Here is a 17,164-nt window from a genome sequence, read left to right as displayed (position 1 = left end):
CAACATAAAATGGTGCATTTTGTTAGCTTCCTAGTGATGTGCAAGCTTTGTAGTTATAATTTTCTCAAATTTTAATTAATTTGAGGAAAAGATAGTTCAACAGTTTTAGTGTAGTATTATATATCCTGTAGATCCATGAGCAATAGTCTTTGATATGCCAGTCTGAAGACTTTTAAGGCTGTCTCTAATGAAAACATTCCTGTTTTGAGAATATATTAAAATTCAAAGGAAAAAATACTTTAGCATTGACTGATTTTTGCAAAACATTGAAAAAAAAAAGTTAAAATGAACTTGAAGTATTGATAAAATATTAGTTTATTCAAGGAGTTTGAAGTACTGCACTTCACATTGTCAAAATTAGGAATAAATATGGCCAAGTCTTAGGTTATAAGTTTAATCTTTATAACTAGTTCAAAACCCTTGATGTTCTACTTCTCACTGGATAATAAAACCAAAGGTGTATACTCTTAACTGATTTTATATATTTCAATCTTATAAAAACAACAAGTCAGTAATGCAAGACAATTCAGTTTTAGAGTGTTGCTATAAAGATGACTTAAAATGTAGAAAGATTATAAAGTTTTCCATGAGCATCAAGTTTCCACATATATTCTGCACTTGAGCCTCATTAAGTAAAAAGATTAAAGAATAGTAAACCTCCTATAACCAAGGCTTTGGGGCAAATGAGATGAGATTTGATCACCTTTGAAATGGGCAATAATGACTGTATGATTGACAGGTACTGAGAATACCCAAGCATTTTTTTTTCTTTCTATCCAAAGGTGATACCAAATCAACTGGGCAATTCTGAATTGAAATCAATTTTAAAATAATAAATCCTAATCATATTTTCCTTCATTCTACAGGGATATCGTACCTGAATATGCTACTATCTTTTTAACTTCTTCCGAAAGCCCGAAAGAGTCTTTTACAGTAAAACTGACTTCTTATAAATGACTTGTTCACAATGTATATCACTTTTCAAATCACAAGGAGACAACAGTGCACATAACCAAGTACAGACTGCAGTTGTGAACCAAGGCTTTTGTTGCTTGTTTTTCCATTATATATAGTCTTTGATAAACAGCTGATTCCTCTATATATTCAGTTTATGGCTTGCAATAGCCATTGTATCAGGCTCTTTTTATTTGTGTTTTTTATACAAATGTCTACCTCAGCATGAGGCAAATACAGTTGAAAACACTGGTTAATTTCTTTTTAAATACTATGAAGTTCACACTCACAGTAAACTTTTTTTTTCTATATACCAGTCCTTATCAGGTTTCTAGTGATGTTTATATGTAACTGATATTCAGGATTTGACAAGGGTTTTCTGAAGAACATGGGCATCTGCAGGCTCAATTCTCTTGTAATAATGCTGCTTTGTTTCCACAACTCCAAAGCCAAACTTCTTGTAGAAATCTAAAGCACCATTGTTATTGATCTGGACATGTCTGGAACAAAACAGGAGCAGTTTAAATAAAATCGAGAATGATAAAGATGGTGTTTTTTTCAACTATAATAAATAATAAAAATATAAATATTAACCCATTACGGACAGGGAATAGATTCATTTGCTCAATCTCCAGGCTGGGTTTTATTTCAGACTGAGGCAGCTTCACACAAAATACCTTGACTTCTCCCACTCTCTTTTAGTCACTCAATACAATGTTAGAGCCATTTATATTTTATTTTTTGTGTTTTACTGTATTTAGAAACATCTGCCATATCACAGGCTCTGTCAGTGCTGTAGTTGACTAAAATTATAGTTTAAGGTTCATATCAGCTCATCTACTTTCTTTGTACTCAGTGTGATAGAAGACTATATCAATTATGGTATAACAATAATACAAACCATAACAACTCAAATATCAAAAGAACAAAATACCAATGGAATACAAGGTAGAACACAGCAATAACAAACAAACAAAAAACTTACAAGAATATGGAGTGAAAATTGCCTTCTTTCTCAACGTAGTTTAAGACGTGTTCCAGCATCTTTGTGCCAATGCCCAGGCGGCGGTAGGGAGCAAGGCAGCCGAGGGTCATGATGTAGAGTCGTCGCTGACCGTCCAGCACGTCCACGCGGCAACACACACCACCAACCACCATGTCATTGTAGTAGGCTAAAATGTTTGTAGGAATATATGGATTTTTATTTCATCTTGAATGGATAGATATGAAGATACTACTGATTAGGTTAATTAAAAAAAAAAAACAGAAATACCTAATGGCAATAGTATATACTAATGAATAACATCAGAATCAATCTAATTATTCATATCCAGATATATATATAATTTTTGATATCCATTCATTTATTCATTAAGTTACTTACATAAGGACAGAGCCTTAGTGAACTTACCTAACTTTGCCAGTTCCCCAGCTTCTAGAACGTCCTTGTAAAACTTGTCATTGTAACTCACTGGGAACACCACCTGATTCAGCAACTTCAGCTGCTTTATGTTGTGGGGTGTGACATCCCCCAGCTCTATGCGGCCCCTGGAAAGGAAAAGCAAAAGCGGCCAACTTAGAACTTTGGATCTACATGGGGCCATACTTCTTCAGTGTATGAATGGGTTTCCAATCATCCATATCATGTAAGTAGTCTCTGTGAAGTATTAAATAGCAGATGTTTAGATGGATGTACTGTAGTTCCCATCATATAGTCATGCAAAATTAACCATGCCCCATACATATATGCAACCAATCACAATCACGTTTCTTGCGGGATACAAGACAGGTGTGGGAATGCCAAAGATTGTGGGAACTGTTATCATTATTAACCCATTCATGCCGGGGACATTCCAGCCTTGCAAGTTGTAATGCCGGGGCTCTCGAACGCATAGGCCTAAATCAATTAAATGATCGACACCATATGACGGCACCCTGCGAACGGGCATTGAATGCGCAGTACCCGTGGTGTACCACCCATCCAGAGAGGATTAATAATCAAATAAAATATGTAATAAATGTTTATGTGGTTACCTTTGCATTTTATGATAAAAGATCCATCAAAATGATTATTCATCTTTTGTGCTGCTAGGTTAGCACTGTAGTGCTTGCCAACACTAGCCATAAGTTTCATACTCCATCTTCACTATAAATTTAAGCAGCAAGAACTGCTTTATGAAGTAATTTCAGTTGCATTCAAAAGGTAGTACATGATATAAAGAGTACTGCCTCTTGTTTAAAGTGTACATTTCTTTGAGTTCAATGTTTTTTTAAGTGAAACAGAAGGGCTATTAATTAACCACAAAATGAAGAATAAAAATTGTGGTGAGAAAACTTGGATAATTTCCAAGCAGAATGACAGTGACTAAAATACCTTACACTTTTACAGATACCTTACAGGCTGACTACCAACATGAGGTTTACTCTGGTACTTAGAACTGCCACTTGTACATGTTTAAGTCAATGAAGATAGATGGCATGTATACATGTCATAGCAAGGGTAAGCTCAAATTGAGGATGGCATCTACACATGCTCTGACAACAGATGTTCTATAGGAGTGGAGTTTCATGGTTTCGACAGTACTAGTTTCAGAGCTATAGCCTCAATCCTTGCTTTTTAAGGTTTTATTATAAAACAACAATTGGCTTGATTAGATTCAGAGACAATGGGGAAGATACACTGGGTACAATCTAAATATGATCTTCTTTTGAACTAAATCATCTTTCGATCTACAGACTTAATCCAACTCATTTACCTCCCTAAGATATAGCTTGAGTAAAATAATGATCTTGGATTCCAATTTTTGAGAAAATACTGTTAGGAGCAAGCCCCTTGCCTACTTCAAACCTACAAGTTATTTCAAACACACAATCTAACACTTTTCAATATTTGGAATTCAAAATGATATTAATGGTTCAAAATGATACCTCATTCCCATATGTAGTTCAAGCTAATGAGATGAGTTGGCACTTATAGCTGGCAGAGGCCGGGCCGCCTCCTGCATATAGCCCGGGCGAAGGGACGTCTTTGCAAATCTCTCTGAACTGAACTGAACTGAACTGAACTGAACTAATGAGATTGACAGAAGTTCCAAAATACTCTTGAAAGCATCTATTTTGTCACACATAGTATAATACTGCAGAAAAAAAAAAGTTTTATCCTATTCATTATACTTTTTTATTTCTTTTTGCATCCAACAGCAATTTTTGGTTCAGTGATGGTGTCATTGTGGACAACCTTGTCTTATACTTCTATCCAATTCTGCAGTTTATTTCAGTCATGTTATAAAGCTATGTCCAACAGGGGCCTAAATAATTTGTCCTGTATGTTATTCTTTTTGCTATTGTGAGCCTTCTTTATAAATTAGTAATTCTGGCTGCTTCTATTAATCTAAGGATTATTAATGAGACTGGGTGCTCTAATCATGATATAGCTTCATAATCATTCACAAGAAGAATCTAAATTCTGTACCCCCTTTCCCCTCCCTTAACCCGTTAACGACGGATGACGTGTATTTTTTGTCATACATGACGCAGGACCTCTTGCCTGACAATGGGCGTCATGGCGTTCGGGGATTCTGGATCACTATGTTATTTTATTGTACTATAAGTAATGAGTGAGTGATGTTGACAATTGCAGTCATAATTATTATAACTGCCATAATAATAAGCAAAATGGTTCTCAACTCACTTACAAAACCTAGATGGCACCACTTTCTTCTAGCACCAGCAGGAGAGAGAGCCTTGAATGGCACCCATCTACGGTCTCTAGCAAGCACTATCTCTGTAGAGTGATGCCACATCGCAAGTTCCCGACCTCTTGCTCTAAAGTACCGCAGATGAAAGATGTGCAGACCAAATGAGAGGAGGAAGGTGACTCACGCCATGCCCAATGCATATAATATGACCCTGTGCCAGTATGGATGCCTTATATTGTGGCACTCACTGTCAAAAGCACAAGTTTCCTTCCTCTTCCTCTTCATTTTGGATGGTTATAAGTTTCGTGTTTGTTCGTGACAGCACAGAAATACGAAAAAATAGAGTTGTTTTTTTGTCCTCCCCAAAAAAGTAATACTTCTATCACATTGAGTGTAAAGAAAAAAAATGAGTTGATATGGACCCTGAACTACAATTTTAGTCAACTGCAGAATTGATGGAGCCTGTGATATGACAGATATAAATTTCTAAAAATAGTAAAACACACAAAAATACAAAACACAAAAATGTCTCTAGCTCTACAATGAGTGACCAAAAGGGAGTGGGAAAAATCAAATTATGTTGCAGAAGCTGCCTCGATCAGAAATAAAACTCATCCTGGAGCCTGTGTAAGCAAATCTATCCCCCGTCGGCAATGGGTTAATCACACTTATCTAGACTCTCACTCTACCTTTAGTCAAAACAAAACCAGTTTAACAGAATGAAAGAAGAGTAAACACTGTAACGTGTACACACAGATTAGTAAGACACAGCCCCAGGAGGAATGTAAATGAAGCCATTCTTACTGTGGTTTGTTTTACTAAAGTTTATCAGGACTCCAACCTGATTTCATGGCCAAACAGACTTGTTCCTAGTATGGAATTTGACCAAAACAGGACATTATATATAAAAATGCTATTTGAAACCATATTTTTTAATATGATCACTCATGTGACATCTCCAATGTGTGCACTTAATGAAGTGTATCTTTTTTCTCATATCTTGCAAATAATCTACAATTATTTTTTTTTTCTTGGTACCCACTAAAAGCAGAGTGAAACACAATTTTCATCTTGTGCTGTCAAGTCAACATGGGAACTTGAATCAATTACCATTTATTAGACTATGTGGTTTGTCTTTACATATAATTTTTAGCTTCTACCATGGTCTAAATAAGAAAAGGTGAGGGAACTCCATAGCAAAAGAACATCTGCCTTGTGAATCATGTATTGTGACGTCACACGGCAAGTTTCACACAGTCACCCGTGTCATGGTCCAGTGTACTTGAACTTATGTCTACTGTTTAGTTAATGAAATAACAAAAAAAAATACTAAATAATACGTAATTAATGTAAATCAATGAATAAATAATAATAGTAAATCAAAAATGATAATGAATAATCATATCTTCATAAATAAATAATTCTTATAGTAGCTGTTGAAAAATCATTTAATACATTTCCTGTGTAACCAAATTCATCCTCTGACATCACAATGCTCTGCCCCTTCATGTGCATGACGCGACTATACTTATTTAGACTGAGGTTTCCAAATGAGAAACATAAATTTTTCCTCTTATATATTTATCATTATAAATAGTGCTTCTAGATAACAGCTACTATCCAAAAACAAAGACAATTTTTTTTCTTTTCAAAAGCAAGTTTTCCATAAAGTTCACCATCTCTGATTTGTCCTGAATAATTGTGAGAGGGAGATAAATAGAAGGGAAAAAAAAAAGATAATTGTGAACAGAAAAGACATAATAATATGGATCGCAGAGTCAACATTATCAACAAGCAGCATATACGCACAAGGCTTTCCCTCCTGAAAGAGAATGGTTTCCATATTTCTATAGAAATAATATTTTATAAAAAAATCAATATCAACGTAAATAAAAAGTTACTTCTTGTTATAAGCTAATTATAACAGGTGCTGATGAAACAAAAACTACTAATTAGAAAAACCAAAAATAATAATGAAAAGACCAGTCTTTTTTCACTCCCATTTCTTTTCCTGCTGTCAATGTAAAGTGTCACTGATATATTTCATGCAATCAAACATCCTTCAAATGAAGTGAAATGAAAATAATTAATCATAAGTGAGACATCTTGTTATAATAACTTTCAACATCATTAGCATTATTACCGACACAGTAGATAACAGGAAAAAATTAACAACAAATATAATAACAACAATAATGATAATAAAAATCACCATAACAATAATCATATTATTAATAATAATCATAACCATGATAAATAATAAAAAACACATCATTAACAACTGCTATAAAATAATAGTGCTGATAAAAAAATAACGATGATATTGGTAACACTAATGAACAGTGTCCATTGTGACAAATACTGAAAAGGTGTAAATGAGAATGAATAACAAAGCAAGAGCTGTAACTGAAACATTTTGATTAAATCTTCATCATAATTACATACATCAGTATCATTTAAAACATGTACGACTTTTAAAAATCATATATGAACCTCAAGTCCTTTTGAGTTTGCAGGAGAGGAGTGCAAACAAATTATCATTTAAGCCATGGGATAGAAGCTATCTTTCTACGACACTCAAATCCAACAGTATGAAAGTGGCCTATGTTTCTCTGTATACAGAAGGATGCCAACCAATAAAGATTAAATCAACTATGATTCCGCACACAGTAAGAGTTGTTATAGACACTCTTCTCGTTCTGCCTGCACATTCTTCATCCCCAGTACTTTAGAGCAATAGGTCAGCAACTCTGCTGTGTGCCATTGCTAGAGACCATGGATGGGTGCCATTCAAGGCTCTCTCCTTTGCTGGTGCTGAGAGAAAGTGGTGCCATCCAGGTTTTGGATGTTAGGTGAAACCCATTTTACTTAATATTACAACAATTATAGTAATTATGATTGCAATTGTCATCATCACTCACTCAATACTCATAGCACAATAAAGAAACACAGAGATCCAATATCCCCAAATGTCATATACGTCTCAACCCAAAACTCTTGTGTCTTGAATGTCATGACACCCGTCCGCAACGGTTTAATATATATGTATGAAATCTTGATGAAGATTTAATCTAATTGTGTTAACTACACTATTCATTCACTCTTATTTGTACCTTTTTCAGCAACGCTAACATGAAAAAAAGTACCATTACCAAAGACGATATTACACAATCACTAACAAAATAATATCACATCACACAACAATGACAACACAATTAAAGTACATCAAAATGAACCAATGGATGATAACTATGAAAATGAACATGATCAATGGTGTTATGAGTCATTCAATCTATACAATACCATAAACACAACCAACATAGCACTATTTGTAATGAATGCTATGCTCAAATAAAATAAATAAATAACTGATGCAAAATTTTATTTCATTGATTAACTTCATGCTAATATTAATCAATTACGTTAATTAATTACTAGAAAGAACTAAAATTAAGAAATAAATAAATATAAATAACATTCTTAAAATAATGCCATTACACACATAACCATCAGAAATAATGATAATGATGGTGATGGTGATATTGATGGTGATAATAAATCTTAAAAATAATTTCAAATAAAACAATAATAGGAACAACAATAATATTAGAAAAATATAAATATAAAAATGACAATACTAAAAATTACATCACAATGTTTACAATACAACAATAACCATCAACACTGTAATATCAATAACAGTAATATTAATGTTAAATAATAATGACCAGTACAAAATTATTAAAAGTAAAAGATCCATTGCCTGGTGCTTCCTCAATACAAGTAGATCATCTACATCAAAGTCAAAATTACGTTGCCTGAAGAGCTAAACACTTTACAGAACACAAGACAACAAAAACTGAAGGAAAACCATAAAATAAAAGGAAGGTGGTACATAAGATGATACACAGGATAACAAAAATTTTAAGTGTATATATATTTTAATGAACTAATAACAAAATCAAATATCTACCCTCCACATGATAAAAGAATAATATCGGTCCAACACAAAACTGTCCACAAGTTGTCATAAGGCAGTGTCCATTGACCCATGAACTGTCACTTGCTTTTCATACATACAGACACACGTGGTACAAGCCAACGTCATGGACGAAAATAAACAAAGACATACGAAAAGGCGACTAGAAGGAGGAGGAATCAGAAGAAAAACAAAGACAGAGCAAGAAAAGAAACACGCGAGCACAACCTTGAGACATGCACAATTCTCTCCCTTATGCCGATGCAACATACCTGCAACAGGAACTCAAGAGGTCATCTTGAGGAGGATGCAACTTTCCTTGTCTCTGGGGCCTGCAAGTTGTTACAGTTAGCTAAAGAGTAGAGCCTTAGGGAGGGCAAAAACAGGGGCACAACTCAGCTCATCAGTATGAAGTTATAAAATGAGGCACAGCATTAAACATACGGAGTGTTAATTTTCTTCAAAATAAAACATCAACTCCCTTTCTCATACAATGAATCAATCAATGAACAAACTCAAATTTGTAATGTCTGCTTGGGAATAAAAGAAAATACTTTGTGTACTAATGGCATAACATTGTATCTGTTTCTTAAAACTTCAACTAGTAAAATGTAATAAAAAAAAAGACTTCTTCTTCCAAAATTACACATTGCAGGATTTAAGGTTGGCACACCATTTGCAAACTTGAAATATGGTCGGACCTTTTCCTTGTGAAAAGTAAGAAGTAAAAAACATCAATTGCAGACAGCAGGCTTGCTGATCTTGGTGTGAGGTCAATAGTCATGCCCCTTATGATACACATGTTCAATACATCTGAAACTTCACCACTGTAAATTCTAATTCCTAATCCTCCTTGTAACAGGAGATAATAAAATGAAGGAGAGGAATATCAAATTTGGTAATATAATTCAGAATCTATCTAAGAAAGTTTCTAGCTACATCAAAATAAGCTATAACCTTTTCCCTAGCCTCCTTGTGATGTTTATGCGTGTTCAGACAGGCAAAGAGCTACACATATGACCACCCGTGATGCAATGATGAAAGAAAAATATTCATTCTAAAAAGAAAGAAAGAAAAAAAAACAGAAAGAAAAGTATGTATGTAATAGATCTTTGCATGAAGAAGAAAAAATCTCCTGTGATTTTCTCCATTGTGCTCAATCCTACTATGAAAGAAGGAAAGAAAAACCTTAGTGAGAAAAAAATTAAAGCAGCAAGAAAAAGGATAAATAAAAATCAGAAAAACAAAATCAAATCACAGGAGCAATTTCCACATGACTCCTATCACTTTTATTCACTGCCAAATTACTCATTTTCCTTTCCCCACTAAAAAAATAAAATATAATAAACAAAATAAAATGGATAATCTTTAATCTGTCTTCCAAAGTTCTTTACTACTATCTACTTTTCATAAATAACAACAATAGAGATAAACAAAGATAAAACCATGTCCCACTTAATACAATATGCAAATAACCCTCAAAGCATAAAAAATGCAAGTCTACTAACTAAACTTATTCCAATACAACTTTATAACCCTCCCCAAGGTATATATAAATAAGATCTATTTATTGCTCTCTCTAGCAAACTGATACGCAAAAATGGACCGGGACTGAGAGACCAATAACATCATAAGCAAAGACTTTCCAAGCACGCATCCTGAATATCAAAGCATTTGCTAAGGATCCAAGGAGAATGCCAATGAAGTGGCTGTTCTTGCAAGCAGAACCTTTAGCCAAACTATGCAGATGTCTAATACACACTTTCCCTCTTACTATGGATATTTTCACTAATGGGGAAATCTATTTCCATTTCAGTGCAAAATCAAACAAACAAAGTTACTTCCAGTGATTAAAATAATAGTCACAGTAAAAGGCTGTCCTGACTAAAAACCAAAGAAGAAGCACGATCACAAAAAAATAAGAATACAGCAGTGCACATATACGAAAATGATAACCTAAGAAAAATTAAAAGGTAAAGATATTTGAGAATTACAAAGAGAAGAAAAGACTTGGAGAAGAGGAAAAACAAGAGGAGTCATAGATCAATGAATGAGTGCATGTTTGGCCCAAAGGGAGAGAGTTATATCTATCTAACATCCTTTTCTCTTTGTTGTTGCTCTTGAAGAAATATAAGACAATCATAATAGGATACAATTTAGTCAGATACACTTTTAACCCACAAATGCCAGGTAGATGCAGTGTGGTTTTGTTTTCTTTTATTTTACACTGAGGGTTCCAAAAGGAGTAATTTTGTAGACCTATCTGACCCCATCTGTTCACCCCTAATCCTGAATTTATTTAGGAAAACAAGCACTAATTTCTTGTACTATCATCATCACTATCAACATTTTTATTATTACTATTACTGCCATCATCATATTAATGTTAATAGTAATAAGGATAAGCCAGATATGCAGAGCTGATGCTGTTTCCGGGCTATGGCCTGTGTCAGCTCGTGCTGGCTCATGATACTGTGCCAGCTATTACTGACTCGGGTGACTCTTAGCTTGTTCCATAGCCACTGTGGTGCCCAACCACAGCAATTACCACAAGCCTACGGTGGAAACTTTCGAGCGTGGGCGGGGCTCGATCTGCCGACCACAGAGGTGTGAGGCCAACATGCTACCACTGCACTATCCTGACAGCTTAATAGAAATAATGACTAATATATTTTTTTAAATTCTGAAAATTCAATGAATGGCATAAACAGGTAATGTAAGATAGGCCTACTTATTGACTCCTTGGTGACTTAGGTCCTGCAGAACCATCTATGTGTAAAAAAAATGAATGAAACAAAACCATTGCATGTATACTTGCACCTTCAGCAACACTCAATGAAGGCTTTCATGTAAGAAATCCAACCAAATATACATATAAGAAAATAAAGAGTATGCAATGTTTTCCTTACTTAATGAGATTTATAAGTTTCCCACTTCCCTACTCTCTGTATAAATGTCAGTGGGGCTTGAGTACATGTCGCCAGAGTTAAGCAAATCAAAACATGGAATAATAAAAATAAAAATAAAAATAAAAATAAATAAATGACAATGATAATGATGATAATAATCAAAATCATCCCCACAAAAATATAATAATTTTAATAAAAAATATCATCAACAATAATAGTAATGAAAAGAAAAAGAAATAGAACAAGAATAAGAAGAAAAAAAAAAGAGTAATAATAATAATAACTTAAAAAATATAATAATAATAATAACTTAAAAAATATATTAATAATAATAACTTAAAAAATATAAAGATAATAATAACAATAATAATAATAATAATAATAATAATAATAATAATAACAATAATAATAATAATAATAATAAATCAATGAATTAATAAATAATAATAATATAATAATAATAAAATATAATAATTACTAAACAATAAATAATACTAAAACAATAAATAATAATAATAATAAAAATAATAAATAATAAATAATAAATAATAATAATAATAATAATAATAATAATAAATAAATAATAATAACAACAATAATAACATCATGATAATAGTAAACCTTATCATCATATTCATTAACTTCAATGTTATCATTTCTATCATTATTATTACTATTACTTAAATTATTACTTATTACTACTCTTACCAATAGTAATATAAAAAATACAAATATATGTACAGAAAAAATAACTAATGAAAGATGAGACAACAGTTTCCACATCCTTCTCCATAAGTAATTTTTCTTTGGTACTTACTGCAATCCTCATAGCTTTGAACATTCCCATATAAATCCATTTTACTAAGATATGCATTAGAAGGTCACCTAGGCAGTGACTTATTTTGCTGAAATGCAGAAATGGCTCATAGCTTAGAGAACAAACAACTTCCCATAAATTCACCCGGTAATAATTAACCCATTGTATACTGGTGTCACGACATACATGTCGGCACTGATTGGGCTTTTGGGCTTAAAAGACGGGAGTCAATGCGAACATGACGCGACATCAGGATCTGCTCGCAGTTGAAGCGCGCACAGTCGTAATGTATTATGGCTGTAACGGCACTAGCTCCAGAGGATTTACTGAAAAATATTGTTTGAGCTAGTCTGTGCTAGCCAGAGGGTCGAGAAAACCCTTTCCCCGTCCCTCTAATTTTTAGCTGGTGACGCTAGTGTCATAGACTGCCCGTCCTAATGACCAGTTAGGTTGTTAGGCGCCCCGTCCGCAATGGGTTAAGTTGCCAAATTTGCCTTTTGCATATGGTTAGTTTCATAAAGAAGTGCTGTCCATAGTGAATCAGGATTGTTCAAAGGGACTGCACATGTACTTTCTCTCACAGAAGGGTCATTTAGAAAGTCACTGGATTCTCAACTTTTTAATATTTTAAATTAAACACTTTTGTTGGCCTTAGGGAATACAAAGTCACTAGGAGCCAGATCTGGACTGTAGAGAGGGTGTCCCATGCATCTTTGCCTTTGTTTCTTCAAAAAGTCCACCATCAGGTGTGTAATGTGTGAAAAGGCTTTGTCCACATAGAAGGAGGTCATGACTCCTTCCCTAATATTTAACCCATTAACGATGGGGCTATTTTGGCTCTAAATGGTCGAAATGCCAAGATATTTCTAATGCATAAATCTAACACCTCGTGATTCTCACCCGCACTGGCTGCGGCCAGGCGCTGTACGCCCGATCATCCAATGCGCCGGACAGGCGCTGTACACCCGATCATCCAGTGCACCGGCCAGGAGGATAGCCATGACGAAATATCTCATCCCCAGCGGCTGACCGCGGAACCACGTCATTAACGGGTTAAGAGTCCCTAATCTCTCAGAAACTCTTATTCTGTAATCCTTTAACATCTTTTTCCAGCAATATTTTCTGCTAACAGCTGCTGCTGGACAACTTTTTCTCAATTCCTCTCAAATTCAGCAAACCAATGGTGGACATCAGGATAAGGATAAGCTAGATTTGCAAAGCAGATGCTTTGCCAGGCTTATGTGCACTGATGCGAGCCCGCCTGTGTCAGCAATGCTGACTTGTGAGAGAATGTGCCAGCCCCTGTTGACTCGATCCAAGCTTGGTCCTTACCCACCGTGCTGACCAGGTATGGCGGTGACCACCAGGCGACAGTGGAAACTCACGAGCCTGGTCGGGACTCGATCTGCCAACCATGGGGATGTGAGGTCGGCAAGCTATCCATTGCAATATCCTAGTGGCTAATGGTGGACAGTTGTACCTGATGGCTTATGGTCTCCAAAAGGCAGCTCTAGCCATTCAAAGGACTGCTGGTAATATCAGCCATAAAGGAAATCTCAGAAAATCTTTACTCAGAAGTCTTGCATGGTGGGCTCTGGCTGTAATGAGGCCATCTGTACAGTTTTGTCATGTTAGGCAACAGAGCAAAACTGGGTGTTCCTGCTGGAAATGCCTACTAGTACTCATGTCTACCTTACTCTCTCTCATGCCCTCATCTGTACGCTTGTCTTTCAGCAGGTGAATACACTCTAGCACAACCTGGTCCACAATAGTCCTCCCTCTACTTCTATGGTTGGTACTTATGCCATTCCTTGTAATACAGGTGCCAGTTGCACAAAGTACATTTCTCACACAAGAAGGCAATCTCCAGGAGGCACACCAACACCTCAATCTTCTACCATCAGTTTGGATGCAGGTCATCAGATGGGCTGGTCAGCAGTACCCACTATCTTTCCTTTTGGTGAAGTCCATGCATGCAGACCGGTGGCATGCAGACTGGTGAAATCCACTTTATGAAAAGGCTGCCGAATTTCAACCAAAGTGTTTTTTCAACTGTGAACAGTCTCCTCCCTTCATAAATTCTTATACTGCTATCATATACTGGCCACCCTTCCCAAACAATGCTCACCTTATGTATATAACGTCTTTTCCACCTCTTCAAATGTGCAGATGAGATCCAAGAGGATTTGAAACGGTTGTCTCAATTTTCAATAAACCTATTTTGTATATAGTATCTTTTCCTGCCATCACATCAAATACAGTTGAGAGCTTAGTCATTCAGTGATAGTGGTTGACCTAATAACAGCAGCAATATCACCAACACCCACAATGGCAAGGATAATGATAACGACAAATAGGATAGATAAGAATAATGATTAAAAATCATTCAAACTGTTTCCCTGATTGGAAAGATACATTAGTGCTGTCAGAGGATGTGTTCAAAACACAAAAAGGATATAATAACTGCAAATGCAAAATATCATATTGGTGAAGATCACTTTTGATGTGAAGTGATGCAATAGCATTAAGAAAACATATAAAGTGCATTTCAAGATTTGTCATCTACGTCTACACTAAGAAATAATCCCAATTGAGTAATAAACAAACAAATAAATAAATAAAATAAAAAATACCTATAAGCCATCAATAAACAAACTTTCTTTGAAAAGTAAATATAATGATTTTAAGTATAAAAAAAAAGACACTCACTGTCCATGTTTTTACCTCCAAAACTAAAATACAAAATCTCATAAAAAAGTGATAGTGTAGAATTGAATGTTAGATGGACACTACTACTGATACTGTATCAAAAAGAATTTACTTTTTATCAACATATAAAACATATATCAGGAACAAAACCCATACACTGATAATGAAAATTCATTACACAACAAAAACATGGTTAAAAAAAATATGTGGATTCCCAATTGGATCTATAAAAACAAATTTTGTGAAACACATATATTCTTCACACTTAACCCATCACACGGGGGTTTTTCCCCCTAGATGTCAAAAAGCGGCGGCTTCGAATTAGTAGGCTCTAAAATCATTAAAATAATGAGCTGATATCAATACACATAACTGGCTTCCCGGCAACTGGGAATGCGGGTACACGTCCTGTGTGGGTTAAACATCAAGTGTCATGAGCTTCACATGTGCAAACTACTCCAATCCACTTTCCACTGTAACTGTTCATTAAAGTCTATTATGTGAACCTCCTTTTTGTTTTTACCATTTTTGTTACTTGTGTGGACCTTTAGTGCAATGTAAAATGTACAAGCATTCTTTATAATCAAGTAATTTTGTACCTCTGTTAAACGCATTAATCACTGACTATATATGATTTCAACATTTTCCTTTCAGACCTGATAGGGCAATTTCATTCCAATGCTATCAAGGAATTATATAGAAATTCTAGTTCCAAATGAAACCACAATGAATCATTCTTCCCTCATCCCCTACTCCCTAACAAGATCTTCCTAATGATATGCAAATATACTAACATCTACCCTAAGTACTCGAGAACATGCTTTGAAAGGAACTCTGATCCCAATCAAGGATACTATATCTAAAATCTGTATCCCCTTTCACCTCTCCCACTGTCTAAGCTTTGCCTTCATACACTTTCTAAGTCTGAACTTTTGTATCTCCTGCAACTCTAATTGGTTTATCAAGACCTCAGAACTTCTCTCAGAATATTCAAACAAATATTCTGTATAATAAGGAAAAGCTGCAACATCCTTTATTGGTAATTACTGCTATAAAATCACTGGCAAACTCTTAGTGTTAGATCACTCCACACAATCATATGCACAAACACATGCAAATACATACAGAATTTTCAAAACCTAGTAACATACCTAACCTGGCTAAATTTGCAAGTATCTCATGTACAAGTATATTTCTCTATATTTTCAGTCTCAAATAGAATTAATATAATGCACAGTGCTAAACCATGATAAGCAAGATATTCTTACACCACTTGCCATAATAACAAATATGGTCTTTCTGCTAATGTATCTATGTATCTGCATGTGAGTATGTATTGCCTAGTCTGGCTGCCACCTATGCCCCCATATTTATTTACCTGATGCTCATCTTCTTTCATTATCTTCCTTTGTTTAATTCATATCATTTTATAAGATGATTTTTATCATGAAAAATCTGTCAGTATAGGTGATGATCATTCTGATATCAAGAGTACCTGATGTATATGTATTTGCATTCATTTCACATTTACATTCATATAATTTTTGCAATTGCTTACTACATTACTGTTATTTATAAAAATAAAAACAACTTTCAGCATTTTAGGAAAATAAAATGTGCCATATTCATCTGAATTACTAAGCAGAGTAAATATCTTTGGGTGCACCAATACGCCAAATAGAATTGCAATTTGTTTATATTACTGCAACAATGCACGCCAGTATTGCCAATGCCTTAGAAATTAAGCAGGTAATAAAAACTATGACAATAGACCCAGTGCCACATATAATACCAAAAATGAAAAAAAAATGTTAATTTAAGTGCCGTCAAGGTGGAATTGAAAATTAGTCGTACTTACATGTTTCAGTCCCATTCTATTACTAGATAATGTACATATCATGGTCACTAACTACAAAATAATCTAATGAACAGTATTGCAGATTAGACTACACTGTGAATTCCCTTTACATGTATTATACATACCTGAAAAAAATAAAAGTCATCCCTCTAGTTCCCGTTTTCTTTGCAACCATTTCATAAGATATATTTTTAAATGGTATAGCAATGAATTCATAATACGTTATTCCTACGAGGCTAA

The 17,164-nt window shown here is 34.5% G+C and overlaps 1 protein-coding gene across 2 annotated transcripts in view; it reads right to left on the bottom strand.

Annotated features, from left to right (window-relative positions):
- Positions 1-460: 460 nt before the first annotated feature.
- Positions 461-17,164, bottom strand: part of san (Probable N-acetyltransferase san) — a 17,190-nt gene continuing 486 nt past the window's right edge. The window contains exons 2-5 of one of the 2 annotated variants that reach the window (XM_043011177.2): positions 8,904-8,963; positions 2,366-2,502; positions 1,940-2,126; positions 461-1,454 (exon numbers count right to left, since the gene is read on the bottom strand). In XM_043011177.2, the coding sequence (XP_042867111.1) occupies positions 1,313-1,454; positions 1,940-2,126; positions 2,366-2,502; positions 8,904-8,963 (526 nt within the window). In that variant the 3' untranslated portion in view covers positions 461-1,312. The remainder of the gene's footprint in view (positions 1,455-1,939; positions 2,127-2,365; positions 2,503-8,903; positions 8,964-17,164) is intronic. The other variant, XM_043011178.2, reaches the window with a different exon arrangement.

Source organism: Penaeus japonicus, unplaced genomic scaffold (genome assembly GCF_977035675.1).
Source record: "Penaeus japonicus unplaced genomic scaffold, GWHDUDI00000001_assembly GWHDUDI00000020, whole genome shotgun sequence".
NCBI classification, from domain to species: Eukaryota; Metazoa; Arthropoda; class Malacostraca; order Decapoda; family Penaeidae; genus Penaeus; species Penaeus japonicus.
Note: the sequence above shows the minus strand (reverse complement) of the source record. Positions and strands in the feature narration are given on the sequence as shown.